The sequence below is a fragment of the Pristis pectinata genome, chromosome 37, assembly GCF_009764475.1.
Source record: "Pristis pectinata isolate sPriPec2 chromosome 37, sPriPec2.1.pri, whole genome shotgun sequence".
Classification (NCBI taxonomy): Eukaryota; Metazoa; Chordata; class Chondrichthyes; order Rhinopristiformes; family Pristidae; genus Pristis; species Pristis pectinata.
Window position 1 is genome coordinate 3,284,308 of NC_067440.1, and position 16,267 is coordinate 3,300,574.

A 16,267-nucleotide genomic window follows, 5' to 3' on the forward strand; every position below is an offset into this window, starting at 1 on the left:
AAGATCCCTGCCGCTCCACTGCAGCCCTTCCAGTTGCCTGAAGCCCCAACCACTGGAGTCTGTGTTGCAATGGTGCAGGGTGGATCAAGGCCCCTTATCCCTGCAGACTGAGGACATCAGGTCTGCATTCTTTACAATCTCAGATATTGCTCAAGTTTCATTTAGAAGTAGCAGTGCGGGGTAGGGAGCCAGGAGGTGTGGGCAGCTGGTTCGAAGGTTCCGTTCACAAGACAAGACAAGACAAGACAAGGGAGCAGAAGCAGGCCGTTGCGGGTGCCTTTTGGTTTGGCCGGGCATCCATCACCAGTGCTCCTGGAGCTGAGGGATTTCACTGGTTGGTGCGGAACCTCAGCTGTGCCTATGACCTGCGGCCAATGGCCATTCTCCTTCCCATTGGCCATCCCGTGTCTGTGTCTGTTGAAAGATTCATGGAAAAGGATCAAATCCTTCTGAAGGTTGAGGGGGAAAGTCAATACGAGCAATAACTCTTCCTATGATCACACTTACCAGCAAGCTAAGGATAAGTGTGTGGCTGAAATTATGATCTGTCATCCAGCAATTTTACCAGGAAAATTAGATCATTACCCATTCTTGCCGTCGGAAAGGGATCCTGAATACTGATTGTTCCTCCCCTATCCCACACGGAAAAATGACTCTCGCACTGAAACAACTCCTCCTGAATTTGCCATCACTGTAGGTCCTTTGTAATGCTATCCCACATCGACCTATTGTTTCTTACAGCAACCCAAACATCCCAGGTCCCTCAAATTCATCAACATAACTTCTGTCACTGTTCCCATTTCATTCATTTGCCAGTCATAACGTTCCTTCCTCACAAGCTGTAGCCTCTCTTTGACTTCCCTTCAATCCCTTTTCTTGCTCCAGTACGTCTCAAATCCTGGGCTAGTCTTGCACCAGTGTCTCCATACGTACTGTCCAGACCCTGCCCCTCGATCTAACAGCGCTCCACAATTGTTTTGAACTATTTGGTCATTTCTCACTCTCAAAGCTCTGACAAGCTTCTGTTTGACTGCCATTGATCAGGGGCTGATATCAACATTACCGCCGACTGTGTACAACAGTCTCAGGACTGATCATCCATTCTAACCATGTCAGTAGGTGACTTGTTTCCATCTACCACCTTGATGGCATAACCCCAGATACCATCGCTGATTAAAAAAAATACCTTTCAGCCTCAGTTGTGAAATCTCCAGTTGAACCAGCCAGTGTTGTTTTTTCCCAGGGGAAGGGAATTGAGATTTTGGACATCAGACCCTCAAAGGTTCACTTGCTCTGGGCTCCCAACCCAATGAACTTGCTTTCCTCCAGCCACAAGATGAAATTCTACAATCCGATGACATTACACCGCTGTACTTAGAGAGCGTATTCCTGAGGGAATGTCCAGTGAAGTTTTATGGGTACAACATCGAAAAAAGAAGGGGGTCTATATGCAATCCCACTTTGATGGGTCAGAAGGAATTAGAGGAGCAAGTACGTAGGGAGATCACAGACAGCTGCAAGAATGATAGGGTTGCAATAGAAAGTTGTTTTAACTTCCCTAATAGTGCCTGGGACTGCCATGATGCTGAGGGATTACATGTAGCAGAATTTGTTAAATGTGTCCAGGAAAGTTTTCTCAAAAATCTGCAGATGGGGCAAAAATCTAAAGAGAGGACAACACTGGACCTCCTAGAACATAGAACAATTTTTTAGAACATAAAACAATTACTGCACCATTCAGGCCCTTCGGCCCACAAAGCTGTGCCGAAATGTTGGGACATTTCTCCTGTTGGGAAATGAGGCTGGGCAGCTGATGGAAGTGTCAGTGGTGGAGCACTTTGGGACTGGTAACCGTAATCTATCAGTTTCAAAATAATTATGGAAAAAGATAATTTCCAAATTTGGAACAAGTCAAATTTTGATGGCACTAGACAGGAACTTCCAAGGGTTGGTTGGGTGAGACTGTTAGCAGGTAAAGGAGATGTCTGGCTTTAAAAGTGCGATAGAGAGAGTTCCGGGTCAATATATTCCTGTTGGGATGAAGAGCAAGGCTGGCAGGATGAGGGTTCTCTGGTTGATGAAGGATATTGAGGCTCTGTACAGGAAAAAGGAGGCATATTTCTGGTATAGCCATCTGAGGTGAAGCAAATTCCTTGAGGAATATAAGGGACGGTGGAGTACACTTAAGAAGGAAATCAAGAGGGCAAAAGGGGAACATGAGATATCCTTGGCAGAAAAGATCAAGGAGAATCTTAAAAGATTCTGTAAGTACGTAAAGAACAAAAGGATAACTAGGAAAAGAATAGGTCCCATTGAGGATCAGTTTGGTCATCTACAGTATATGTGGAGCCACAGGAGATGGGCAAGGACTTAAACAAATAGTTCTTGTCCGTATTTACAACGAGAATTTTAACAGAAGCTGGGGGATTCAGGAAGAGAACAGTGATGTCCTGAAAGAGGTGTTGATAGTGTTAAGGCACATAAAGGTGCATATGTCCCCAGCGTCTGACTAAGTGTAACCTACGATATTGTGGGGAAACAAGGGAAGAAATTTCTGGGACACTGTTAGAGATATTTATACCACCGTTAGCCATGGGTGAGATACCGGAGGGTGGCTAATGAAGAGATGCAAGGACAAGCCGGGGAACTACAGGCTTCTGAGCCTAACATCAGTGATGGAAAAGTTACTGGAGGGGATTCTGAGAGACAGGATCTTCAAGCATTTGGAAAGGCAAGGACTGATCAGTGATAGTCACAATAGCTTTATTTGTTGGAAGTAGCATGTCACAAATTTGATCACGTTTTTTGGAAAGGTTACCAAGAGGATTGCTAAGGACAGAGCAGTAGACATCGTCAACATGGACTTTAGCAAAGCCTTTGACAAGGTTCCATATGGTAGTCTGGTCCGGAAGATTAGATCACAGGCAATCTAGGTGAGCTAGCTAATTGGATTGGTGGAGAGTGTCATAGCATAGTACGAAGGGTTGTTTTTCATATTGCAAGCCTGTGACCAGTGGTGTGCCGCAGAGATCGGTGCTGGTTTTTGTCACCCATATTAACAATTTGGATCAGAATGTAAGGTGGACAGTGGAGAAGGTTGTCTGAGGGAACAACAGGTTCGAGGTCAAAGTGAGCAACGGAATGGCGGGTCGGATTTAACTCAGACAAGTGTGAGGTGTTTCACTTTGGGAAGTTAAACCAAGGAGGAACTTGCACAGTGAACGGCAGAGCCCTGGAGAGTGTTGTAGGACTGACAGACCGAAGGGTACAAGTACATAGTTCGCTAAAACTGACAACACAGTTAGACAGGGAGGTGAAGGTGGGCAGCATGCTTGCATCCACCTGCAAGAGCATCGAGTGAAAGAGTTGGGATTTTGTACTACAGCTGTACAAGACATTGGTGGGGCCACACTTGGAGTATTGCTTGCAGTTCTGGTCGCCACACGATGGAAAAGATGTGATAAAGCTGGAGGCTGCAGAAAACATTCACAAGGATGTTACTGAGTCTGGAGTTAAAAGGAGAGACTGGATAGGCTGGGACTGTTTTCCCTGGACTGAAGTAGTCTGAGAGGTGACGTTATACAGGTTGATAAAATCATGAGGAGCATCGGAAAGATGGATGGTCACAGCCATTTTAGGGGAGTCTAAAATTAGAGGGTCTGGATTTGAGGTGAGAAGGGAAAGATTCAAAAGGAACCTGAGGGCAAGTTCTTTACCCAGAGGGTTGTGGTATATGGAACGAGACAGTGGTAAAGATAGGTACATATACAATGCTTAAAGCCATTTGGACCGATACATGGGTAGAAAAGGTTTAGAGAGATATGGGCCAAATGCAGGTAGATGTGACTTGCTCATGTAGGTATCTTGGTCAGCATGGACAGGTTGGACTGCAGGCTGTATAACCCTATGGGTCTACAATTCATTTACTCAGGAGGCAGTGCTCCAGGCAAGGGTCTAACCTGAGCTGTAACTTTCATACTTTTACATGGAAAATATTCCAGCTTGTTGGAGTGAAAACAAACATCCCATGAGCCATCTAACAGTTGTTATTGTAGATACAGACCCATCCCTGTGCTCCACCATATCCAGGTTCCCACCCTATCGTCTCCCTTTCTTTGGTCTGAAGGGGTGAGCCAGCACCGTACCACATCAACCTGACTCCTGGCATTGAACCTAGACACACAGCTCTCTATCCTTTCACTCAACTAGCAGTTCGGCCTGGTGACGTGATACAGCTCCTGACCTCTCTTACAACTCCCTCAGGTGGATACACCTCCGTCACCGCTACTCCTTGCTTCCTGATCTGTTCCTTACTGAAGACTGCTTCCGATTCAGCCCTCTCCCAGAAGCGATCAGATTAGAAAGTTGTTGAGGGTTTTAAGGACGAGGCAGTGCTGGGGGTAGGGTTGGGCGGAGGGAGGGAAAGCTGCTCCCAGTGCACGATGACTGGAATACTGCAGCTCTGTGCTGATCCCGTTCAGAATGTGCCACACTCGCTGCTCCTTGCACTGACTGGATTTGAACATTCACAACAGCAGGCCTGTTGTTCAGGAACAGCTTTATTATCTCTTCAGTCATTGACGACCTTCCCACCACCCTCCCCATTCACTCAGAGGAGGGGAGGACTCATCAGCATCTCTGCAACATGAATACAAACACATTTAACACAAAGCAGTGCAACAATTGGGCCAGTGGAGTGTGAAGGATGTGCATTTCCCCGAGGTGATCCCGGAAAGAGGATTCCATGTTCTCCCCCTCCAACAGTACAAAGCCCAGGACCAGAAGGATCCAGAGGCAGCCCCAGCTCTCAGACGTACGCGTTCTTCCCGTAGTTACTGGAGTTGTCCACTTCCGACGTGTAGTTCCTGGACGCCGCCCCCATTGCTGAGCGGGACGCTCGGTACTTGTACGAGTACTCCCTGCAACAGGAGGAGAAAATCATGGCAGCTGCACGTCAGCGATACGTGGTCATGGAGGTGGGTGTGTGGGGGTGGTAATCGTGGGGGGAGGGCGTGTCTGTGGGGGTGGGTGGAGTGTGAGGGGAGGGAGGAGGGGGAGTGTTGGGGGTAGTGTGGGGGGTGTGGGGGGGTGTCCATGGGGAGGGATGGGGTAGTGACCGTGGGGATGGACTGTGGTGGAGAGGGAGGGGTGGGGGTAGTGCTGTGGGTAGAGACTGTGGTGAAGGGGGAGTGCTGTGCGGAAGAGCAGTGCCCATCGAGGGGGAAAGTGTCCATGTTCCAGTGCCCAGGGTGCGTCGATGCCCATGCAGATCCAGCACCCAACAGGCGTCTTTTCTGAACAAGGGGGCAGACCGGGGGAGGAGTCAGTGCCGGGAAAGGGAGGTGGCCGGGGAGGGTGTAGTTCCCAGGGGAGTCAGTGCCCTGGGGAGTCAGTACCCAGGATGGGTGCCCATGATTCAGTGACCAGGGAAGGAGCCAGTACCCACAGAGACTTCGGTGCCCAGGAAGGATCAGTGCCTGTATTGTGCCCTGAGTGGACACCAGTGCCAGGGCGCCTCAGAGGGGGGTCGGTGCCCATGGCCTTGTACCCAGCAGGGTGCCAGAAGCAGCAGGCGGAGATAGTGGTGGGCAGTTCCCCTGCCCGGACAATGTTCCACAATGGCAGCGATCAGGTCTGGGGCTCGTGGCAGTCTCGGGCATGAGGGTGAAAGTGTGACGCCCGTGGGGAGTGAGTGGTCACTGCTGGGGTAGGTGGGGTAATGGTAGCAGGGAGGAGGTCAATGTTGGAGAGTTCAGGGCTCGGTACCAGCTGAGTCAGCAGTAGGTGGGGTTTGTGTCTGGGGAAGGAGCTGGGGGTTATTGTTGTGTAGAACAACAGGCTCAGTGAGTATTGAGGGTTCAGTGTCAGAGGGAGGAGTCAGTTTGAGAGAATGTTTGGCACCAGTGTCACTGGGCCAGTGTCGGAACGGGACAGGCCAGTTTCTCGAGGTATTGGAAGGGGTGGGATGTTTCTATTGACACCCTAGTTTGGAGGTTCCCATTTAGATCATCCGAGTTTATTGATGTATATACAAGAGGGTGTGATGGTGTTCCTTGTTCACACAAATCTCACTGAGTAACCATGGCAATGATAAACACAACAAATTCAGCGACGGGCACAAGGCAGCAGAGTGGTGCAAGGTGTTGTCACTTACCCGGTTACACCAGAGGCTTTCCTACAAGCAAGGCAGAGGCAGATCCCACCAATCAGCTGCAGTGAAGCCCCAGCCCAGCCAATGTAGAGTCCCGGTCCAAGTTCAAACCTTCGGAGACCAAGAGTTACTCTGGTTACTGAAATCGATCTCACCATGGTTCCCTCCTTCACTCTTACTTCTGCATTCACACAAACGGGAGTCCTTCCTGACGTTTTGTCCATGGGGGACAACGTGTGGATGCTTCAACTCCAACCCCTTCCCCGTCCCTCCGTCACACAGTGACGAAGGCAGTATGTCTGCTGCGAGCTCAACGCCAGGCCCAGGGTGGGTGGGAGTGTGGTGAGCCCATGTAAAGACGCACTTTGCAGTTAACCCCATGGTTTGTCTGCTCTGCAAGTATTTGACACAAAGTGAAGGGGTCTACGTTTCAAAGCACGTATGTATTCTCAGGAGAAGGGCATACAGTCACCAAGATGGGGCCCTGTGAATGACCAGCAGACTGACCTCACAGAGACCCAAAGTTCAAGAGTATGGGGCTGACATGCAGCCAAAACTTGAGGCACAGTCCTCTTTTAAAGGGTCCAGACATAGGGCATCAGCTCATCCAGGCCGTAGAAGTGACAGGCAGACTGGATGTCCATGAACAGCTTCCAAACCTGTCAGATGGGATCACTCTATACAGCACCCTACACATTGGTCTGTTGCTTACAGGGAGAGGGCACCCGCATAGACAGACGTCCACCAGTGACACCTCCCGCTGACAACAGTGAAGGAATTGAGAGTGCATAGGAACAGCCCTGATAGGCAACCCTGTCTCGCAATGAGGAACGTCATGTCCTGAGAAACAGCTGGGAGCAGCTGCTGAGGAGGTTTTCACAGCCTGGCTCCAAAGAGCAATCCGGCTTCACGGGGCTCAGTTTGTTCAGAGCTGCTTTAGCCCGTTTAACACCCAAATGATGGGACTCCCCGCCACGAGACTGTCTATGAGTTGTTCTCAGTCAATCCGTGCCCACGGTTTGTCACCCCGTCCACCACAGTCCCACGTCCAACATCAGGGGGACACTCTGACTGAAGAAGAACATGTCCCAGGCTCTGATTAGATCCCCTAAAGTACAGACAGTCCCACAAGGAGGCATGACCAAGGCGAGTTCCCAGTGGAAAAGGTGTGTCTGCAGTGCACACTATCTGCAACAATGTTCTATGTACAGAGATAACCACAGGGTCCAAAAGCAGAGAATCATAACCTAGGTACAGAGGCAAATCAACTACTGACCTTTCCCCTCAACAGGGACATGCCGCACAGACCCAGTGTTTCCTCTTGGCCCAGAAGAAATTCACCAGCTGCCTCTGGATCTACTTTCACTGCAACCACCCACAAACTTGAAAAGACGGATCGTGAATACAGTCCAGACACTCTGTGTGATCAGACTTGGGCTTCATTCTGTGATCCAGGTTCACAGAGCACCCAGTTAATGGGCCGTTTGACGTTGCCCCTTTGGCCGAGGAGAGAAATGCCCAAAGTCCAGTTTCTTCTGGGTCTTGGTGGCAAAGCAGAGGACGTGTTCACAGCGGCCAACCACAACAGAGGTCGCCATCTAGTTGATGACCAGCGCTCAGAGCAGTCCTGTCCAGGGACCTGGTTTTCACCTCCAGCTCCTGCCGGCCAGGATTCCTCAGCCAAGCCCGGGTGGACTCCCAAGATGGAGGAGATGTGTTCTGCTCCATGCAAAACGATCCGACTTCCTCCAGCAGCAGATCCACCTGCATCGACCTACCGGGCATTGGGAATATTTCTCTCAAGTGACCCTAACATAGGACTTGGTGGAAAGACTGACTGGCACTCACACAGGGGCGCAGCGGGTATTGCCACAGCCTCACCGCTCCAGTGACTGGGGTTCAGTCCTGACCTCCGGTGCTGTTACCGTGTGGCGTTTGTACGTCTTCCATGTGCCACCGATGTGCAGCTTGGCGGGTTAACTGGCCACTGTCTAGTACCCAAAGTTTGTGGGTGGGTGCCGTGAAAGTGGACAAATCTGGGGGAATAATCGAAGTGTCAGTTGGCGGAACTGCGGGGAGAGTGGAATGAGTTTGGTGTGAATGTGGACAGAAGGTCAGTGGGAAGAATGGCCCGTTACCAAGCTGCAAGTCTTAGTCTGAGACCGTGAGATGGTCAGTCCCCTCCCTGGCCCATACAAAGCCAACCCCTGCCGAAGGAGGAGGGACTTCATTAGATGCAAGATAATTGGCTGGATTTTGGGCATTTCTCTCCCAAGGTAAAGGATCTTGGGAGAGAAGGTCACCACCTATTAACTGGCTGCTCTGTCAACCTGGGTCACAGAATGAAGCTCAAATCGGGTCACACAGAGTGTCTGGACTATTCATCATGCATGAATGTCTCTTCATGGTTCAGGGAGAGGAAGCCAACCAATCGACCAGCACCTTGGGAATGGTGGGAGAGGAGCTGGACCAGATGGACATTGTCCTGAATGGACTGGCTGGGACTGGGGTGGAGCGTGGGATCGTGTGGGCCAGCGCCATGCCCAGGAAAGCAGACATGGCCGGCACAGTTCTCCCCATCTGTGCTGAGCCGGGAGACCAGGCACATTTTTCTTATTAAAGAGCACAGGGTGCTCTGTTGGGCACCAGGATGACGGCCACCCTGCACCATGAGGGGGCTCCTCCCCGATGACCCGGCTTCCCCCAGGCCCACCGGTAACCATTCTGGGACACTGCAGGAGTAAGTGGAGAGTAGTGGAGGGAAGAGGCCAACTGTTTGACACCCTCAGGGTGATCCTCTAGCTGTTTGACACGTCCCAGGGTGACCCTCCAGATGTTTGACACCTCAAGGGCGACCGTCAGTAGATCATCTCGCAAGACTGCAGACGGATCCAGACGGAGCAGAAGCCCATGACCCATGATATCCCTATCTGCAGGCTCCTTTCTCCCTTAATAGATGAAGGAAGGAGCTGGACCCTCAGCTGGGCCCAGTCTGGACTGAGCTAAGCACCTCCCTCGCAACGTGTTCTACCTCAAAGTCAATTCCTTTGCACAGTCCTGACAGAAGAGATGGCCGTGAGCCGTGACCACATCCCATTATGGTCTCAAGGCGCCAACGCCACTGATGGACGTCCCGGTGGAACATATTACACCAGCTCCTGCTTTTTGCAAGGAAGTTCGAGTTTCCCCAATGAACACAAGGTGAGACTCTGTGGAGGGGAAATAAGGATAACCACCATGATGCTGGACTGTCCTGGCCATTCTAATTCACTCCACCTCCAACACGATTCCAAGCCCAGGATAGATGGCAGTCGAAACCAACCGAATATTGAAAGGCCTGGATAGAGTGGACGTGGAGAGGATGTTTCCAGTAGTGGGAGAGGCTGGGACCAGAGAAGGCAGGAAAATGGTGCTGAGAGGGAAAAAAAGCCAGCCATGATTGAATGGTGGAGAACTCTCGAGGGGCTGAATGGCCTGATTCTGCTTCTATGCTTTTTTGGGATCCTCCGGACATCTGGGTGTGTAGGTGCCAACATTGGGTTGTGGGCCACTGAGTAGGACCAGGGTTCCTGACACTTGGAATGCAACCAGAGCCAGGTCCTGAGGCAGAGAGAGAATCCTACCCTACGCAGCCACAATCGACAACCCAGGGGGTGCAGGAATGATTACAGAAGCTCCTGGTCTCAGTCTGTGGGCCTGACCTTCCCACAGTACCGATGCAGCCTTGAAGTTGACCAGTTCCAGTGGGGAATTTTCAGACCTCCGCTCACTACAGCGACAGAGTATGGGAACTACTGCTCGCCGATCAGCTCCAACCGACGGTGAAACTTACTTTGTTCCTGGGTAGAGTGGATCATAGAACTGCTGCGTGATATTAAAGGCGTACCAGGAAACTGGGACCATTGCGCACAGGGCTGTGGAGAGTGAGAGAACAGTCTAAGCACAGAGCTCACCCTTCCCCCCCCCCCGACCAGTCCTCCCCACCGCTCACCATCACTGCACCCACAACACACCACACCACACCCCGCTCCACCTTCTCACCCACCACCCCTGGTCCACCACACCCCAGGGAGCCCACCCACAGCCCCCTTTATCCCTACAGGGAGGACGTGATTACACTGGAGAGGGTGCAGAGGAGATTCCACAGGGTGCGGAGGAGGAATTGTTGACGTTTCAACACACTGCATCTTTCTCCCCCCAACAGAGGCTGCTCGACCCATAGAGTTCCTCCAGCAGATTGTTGCTCCGGATTCCAGCAGCCGTGGTCTCCGGTGTCGACAGCATTTAAGAAACGTCGAGACCAGCACTTGAATCGCCCAGGCACAGAAGGGCACGGGCCAAGGAAGGAGGAAGGGTTCCTGCTGGTCAGTGTGGACATGTGGGCCGAATGGCCTGTTTCTGTGCTGTGTCACCACGACTCCAGCCCTCATGCACCACCTTTCCACCTCTCCGCCCACACACTCACATTGCACCAAGTCCTCCGAGGACATCTGTCTGACCAAACTCCTCCACCAAACCCACCCCACTCCACCCCTCACCGCACCCCCTCCCATCCCCCACACAGCCCACCGACCAAACCACCCATCCCCACTCACCCTATACTCCCACCCCTCCCCACACCATTCCCTACTCCCCCTCCCATCCACCCACCCCTCCCCACTCACCTCTCACACCACCCACCCCCACTGACCCATTCCCACAGCCCGTCTCCACTCGAATCCCCCCCACCCCTCCACACTCTCCCCTCCCACCCCCCACACACCCCTCCCAACACACACCCACGCCCCTCCCCACAACGCACACCCCTCCCAACACACACCCACGCCCCTCCCCACAACGCACACCCCTCCCAACACACACCAACGCCCCTCCCCACAGCCGCCACCCCTCCCAACACACACCCACGCCCCTCCCCACAACGCACACCCCTGCCAACACACACCCACGCCCCTCCCCACAGCCGCCACCCCTCCCAACACACCCACGCCCCTCCCCACAGCCGCCACCCATCCCATCGCCGCCCACACACCTCGACACAACCCCCACCCCTCCCCACAACCCACACCGCTCCCCACTCAGCACTTTCCTTCTCATTACTCCCCACTCACCCCTCCCATCCCTGCCCACACCCCTCCGCGCTCACCCCTCCCATCCCCCCACACCCCATCCCATCCCCCACACACCTACTCACCCACACCTCCACATCCCGCACCCTTCCCCCACAACTTTCCCCACCCACCCCCAATCCCCATCCCACCCCACGCCCCTAGCCATCACCCCCTACCCCCATGTCCCCTATCCCACCCCACGCCCCCAGCCATCACCCCCTACCCCCATGTCCCGATCCCACCCCACCTCAATCATCCCCCACCCCACCACACACCTGCCAAAATAAACAGCGCTCCTCCCGCCGATGCAATCTTTGCTTTTGCCACGGGATCCGTTGCTCCAAACTTGACACATTGGAGACCGAATATAGTGACGATGGACGCAAAAAATCCCAGGAGGATGGAGATGATCATCAGGGCCTGGGACGCGCGGACGTAATCTGAGGAAAGGGAAGCAGATACAGTTCAGAAAGTGAGTGGCAGTTCCTACACCATAGAACAGTACAGTACAGCACAGGAACAGGCCCTTCAGCCCACCACGTCTGTGCCGAGCATGATACCAGATTAAGCGAATTCCTTCTGCCTGCACATGATCCACATCCCTGCATCCCCCACCTGATCCTGTGCTGAAAACATCAGCCTGTCGATTGTATCCTGCACGACTGATCAAGCCCAAGTCCTTTACCACAGATACCCAACATACTATCAGATTATAAATACACAGAACCCAATCAAATCAGATGACCAGCATCCAATCGCATGGCTAAATTTACCCAATGCCCAATCAAATCAACGCACTGTTAACCACCATCCAATGAATCTTTACTAAGGTACCCAGTGTCCAATCAAGTACATAACGTTCAATCAAATCAATGCAAATATCACATCAAGGCGGTGATAGGTAGATGCAGGTTTAGACAGGTAAGGAGAGGAGAGGAGAGGAGGGGAGGGGAGGGGAGGGGGAGGGGAGGGGAGGGGAGGGGAGGGGAGGGGAGGGGAGGGGAGGGGAGGGGAGGGGAGGGGAGGGGAGGGGAGGGGAGGGGAGGGGAGGGGAGGGGAGGGGAGGGGAGAGGAGAGGAGAGGAGAGCAGATCCACCGGGGGGTGGCTCAAAGGTAAGGAGACAGGCTGCATGGGGGGGGCGGGAGAGGGCAAAAAAAGGAAAAGGGAAGAGAAGAAGAGGCAAGGTTGGGTGGGGGGTTTGTTTACTTAAAGTGGGAGAATTCGATGTTCATCCCGTTAAGCTGCAAGGTCCCAAGACGGAAAATGAGGTGCTGTTCCTCTGGACCGCTGGACGAGGCCGAGGACTGATGGAGTGGGAGTGGGAGTGGGAGTGGGAGGAGGAGTTGAAGTGACTGGCAATGGGGAGATGCAGATTGCGGTTACCAGTCACTTAGTCTGCTTGTGGCCTTGTCAATGTAGAGGAGGCCACACTAACACCTCTCCCACATCTGCCTATCGCTTTCTCTTACTTGCATCTACCTATCACCACCTTGTGCCCAGCCCGCCTCCTCTTTTTTCTCCACTTATCACTTTTTTTCTTTCCTATATATTGGGCTTCCCCTTTTCCTATCTTCAGTCCTGAGGAAGGGTCCTGACCTGAAACGTTGACGGCCTGCTTTTCTCCACAGACGCTGCCTCGCCTGCTGAGTTCCCACAGCATTTTGTTGTGTTTTTTTCATCCGGATTCCAGCATCTTCAGTCCTTTGTTTCTCTCGGGATTGGTACGTGGTGCAGGACAGTGACAAATGGAATTGAGTTCCTACAAGTGTGAGGCGTGTGGAGAGTGCACAAGGCAAGAGAGTGATGCGAGGCTACCGAGTGATGTGGAAGAACAGAGGGACCTTGGAGTGTAGGTCCACAGATCGTTAAAGCTAGCAGTAAGGTGGTTAAAGGCACACAAGACGCTGTCCTTTATTGATCAGGGTGTAGTCTATAAGGGCAGTAACGTTATGTTGGAACTGCATATTGCTTAGGGCACAGTGCGCATGGCTTACAGTTCTAATTAAACTCTTTTTTTCAACTAGTACAGACATGACAGGCCCAACGGTCTCCTATGTTGTAAGATTTCTGTCATTCTGTAACAGGAAACATTTCTCAACCGTTTGAACAAACTTTCGTGAATCTGATGCACCGCTGTGAAGCGATCTGCTGGATACAACTGGCCATAGTGGGAAATTTCAACTCCATGCTTCAAGCTGTCAGTTTTGCCCTCCGTAGGAGCAAGTAGCCCTGTGCGCCTGTTCCTTCAGCACCTCTTCACTCATCCACCCACCCAACCTGATCCTGACTGTTGAGAATTTCAGCTTCAGTCACCAACTCCACAGTCTCACAGCTCCCGACCTCTCCACGGTTAACATTAACGCTTCCCACTAGATCAGGCTTCCCAGGTGTCAGACAAATCATTTTCACACCAGCACAATGACAGCAGAGGTTGAGGTGGCTCACATTCACCAGCGTGGTAGCTGGCATCGGGAAGTAGCAGCCAGTGCAAAGAAGGACTTCACCATAGGGCTGTATGGCTTCAAATGGAAAATAAAAGGACTGGAAAATTATGGTCTGATATGCTTCCGTATTCATGTCTGTGCCGTGCTCAACGCCACCAAACCCAGCGTTCATTGCCCATCCTTCATTGCCCATCCTCCATTGCCCTTGAGTAGGCTGGGCTGAGCTGACTTATTGAACAGCTGCAGTCCCCTGGTGAAGGCTCTCTTGTGGTGCTGCTGGGGAGGGAGTCCCAGCCGTGACAGAGAAGTCAGGATGGTGGTGGGCTCACGTCCTCATGGATGTCTGCCAGGTACAGCACAGGTTGGGCACAGAGTAACCTCTCTGCACTGTCCTACCGGAGGCTCCCAACGCACAGACCACCGCTTCGGGAGGTGCAGTCGAAGTGGCTCCCGTGCATTTTTGAGCTGCACCCACGACAGGTGATGGGGGGTGTGAATCCTTGTCTGGTTCAACCTCTGCCCAGCTCAGGTCAGTGATTATCAGTGACATCAAGCATTATCACCATTTCAGACAGCCCATTCTGTCATAACTTTATTGCATGATACAATCAATTTTATTACAGTGGATTATTATTCCATTATATTATTAGAAGATGGCAACATTACAGTCTGGCAGTCCTCAGTTGACATTAGACTGCGGACTGAGAGGGAAAGTGATGACTTCAACAAAGCTTAGGGCCAACAGGTTCAGAAAGCTCCCTCAGTGAAAGCGAGGTGAGTTGGCGATTCACAGTGGGGGGAGTGAGACCACACATCACCCACCTTACCTGGGCAATCTCATCCTACACAGGCAATTCAAGTAACCAAGCCACACTCCACACACAGGCCGGGACACGTTCCCAGAGCAAACGGAGCTGTACGGGTACCTGTGTCTGTCTGGAGGGGTCACTGAGGCGGCCAGTCACAACTCCACTTTTAGCAATTGCTTATCTTGGCTTTGCCCAGGACCCTGATAAAGACAAGCGCAGCATTGTGGGCAGAATCGCCTGCCCTTTGCTCTACTGTTCGATGTTCTATGGCCCCCATTTCCTGCATTAGTTTGCTTTAACTTCGTATCAATGTAGCAAAAAAGAAACTTCAATTAAACCATTACACTATGTGTTCGGGATACACTGCGATCTCTACAACGCCTATCAATCGCAAAAAGCTCGAAGAAAGCAGAAGAGACTGCACACCCCTTCTCCAGGAAACAAGGGTCACGGACAAGGGCCATTTAACGTGGGAAACGGACACTCCATCCTCGGGGAAGGCCGGGACCTGGGAATGGCCACGATACCCAGCTCCGGGCTCCGATCTACAAAGTGGTCCCCAAATAATCCTTCCCCAAACAAACCTTCCCCACCCAGGGGCATGGGGCTGTAGTGCAGCCAGAACCAGAGGAACAGCCCCTGTAATGTTGCAGCAACACCACAACCCTCATTCCACACAAACGTGGAACGAGAACTCACCCCGGCTGCAGGAATGCCAGGAAGCCCAGAAGTCGGTGAATACATGTGAGACTGCTGTGTGCAACATTCTCAGCCCAGGGTCCCGGTGCAGGGGGCAAGAGCGCCTCCATGGGGAGAGCTCCCCTCACCTCCAGTAGCACGGTCGGCTGTTGGGGCAGTGGGAGAGCAGGAAGTGGAGAGGTCACAGCACCATCTGGGGCAGGAAGAGGAGAGGTCACCTCACCGTTTGGGGGCAGGAAGTGGAGAGGTCACAGTACCGTTTGGGGGCAGGAAGTGGAGAGGTCACAGTACCGTTTGGGGGCAGGAAGTGGAGAGGTCACAGTACCTTTTGGGGTAGGAAATCACTCCCTGCAGCCTGCAGTAACACAGAGGCAGCTCAGGTGTTGTGGGACTGGCCCCTGAGAGGGTTTTTTGGCCCTGGGTCTGACAAGGAATCCTGCCTGATCCAGGGTCGGGCCAATATTGATCGCTCCGTATTCCTGAACGGGCCCTATCCCCAACACCTACAGTGAAGGGTTCCCCCACACCCACCGTCCCCAGCCACCCACAGAGCGGCCGAAATGAAGCGAGCCTGTACCAGACTCTGTACTGGTGGGAATGGCTAACACTTACCGATGGGGAACTGTACGTCAGCCTGAAACCACAGACCTGCACACACCAGGCACCTCCTGTACAGGTATCTCGGCAGGGTCTGAGGGCAGACAGTCAATCACCAGAGACCCATTACCCTCCCCACTCAGGAAGACCAGTACCTTGGCAGAGACCCAATGAAGAAATCAATGTCCTCTGGATCTTTGTGACAAACGCAGGAGGTGGGACCAAGTCACCAATCGGTACAACTACATGGAGGTCACCTGCTGGTCTCTAACCAGGACCCGACCCCTTTGGATAGTGCTGGAAGCAGTCCGCCAGCGCCGAGCCCAGTAGCGCCCTTCACCTGCCAGTTTGCTGGGCTTCCTTGACGTGGTTGGTGCAGACACTCGGAAAGAGGAGGTTCCAGGCGCTCAGTGCGGAAGGTCTCTCCCCCTGTGCCGGAGGTTCCAGCCTTCACTGAC

General features: G+C 52.6%; 1 protein-coding gene across 1 annotated transcript in view; it reads right to left on the reverse strand.

The window, feature by feature from the left end:
- Positions 1-4,531: 4,531 nt before the first annotated feature.
- Positions 4,532-16,267, reverse strand: part of LOC127586623 (claudin-15-like) — a 28,706-nt gene continuing 16,970 nt past the window's right edge. The window contains exons 2-5 of the mRNA XM_052044734.1: positions 11,535-11,699; positions 9,984-10,065; positions 6,155-6,262; positions 4,532-4,919 (exon numbers count right to left, since the gene is read on the reverse strand). Of these exons, the coding sequence (XP_051900694.1) occupies positions 4,808-4,919; positions 6,155-6,262; positions 9,984-10,065; positions 11,535-11,699 (467 nt within the window). The 3' untranslated portion in view covers positions 4,532-4,807. The remainder of the gene's footprint in view (positions 4,920-6,154; positions 6,263-9,983; positions 10,066-11,534; positions 11,700-16,267) is intronic.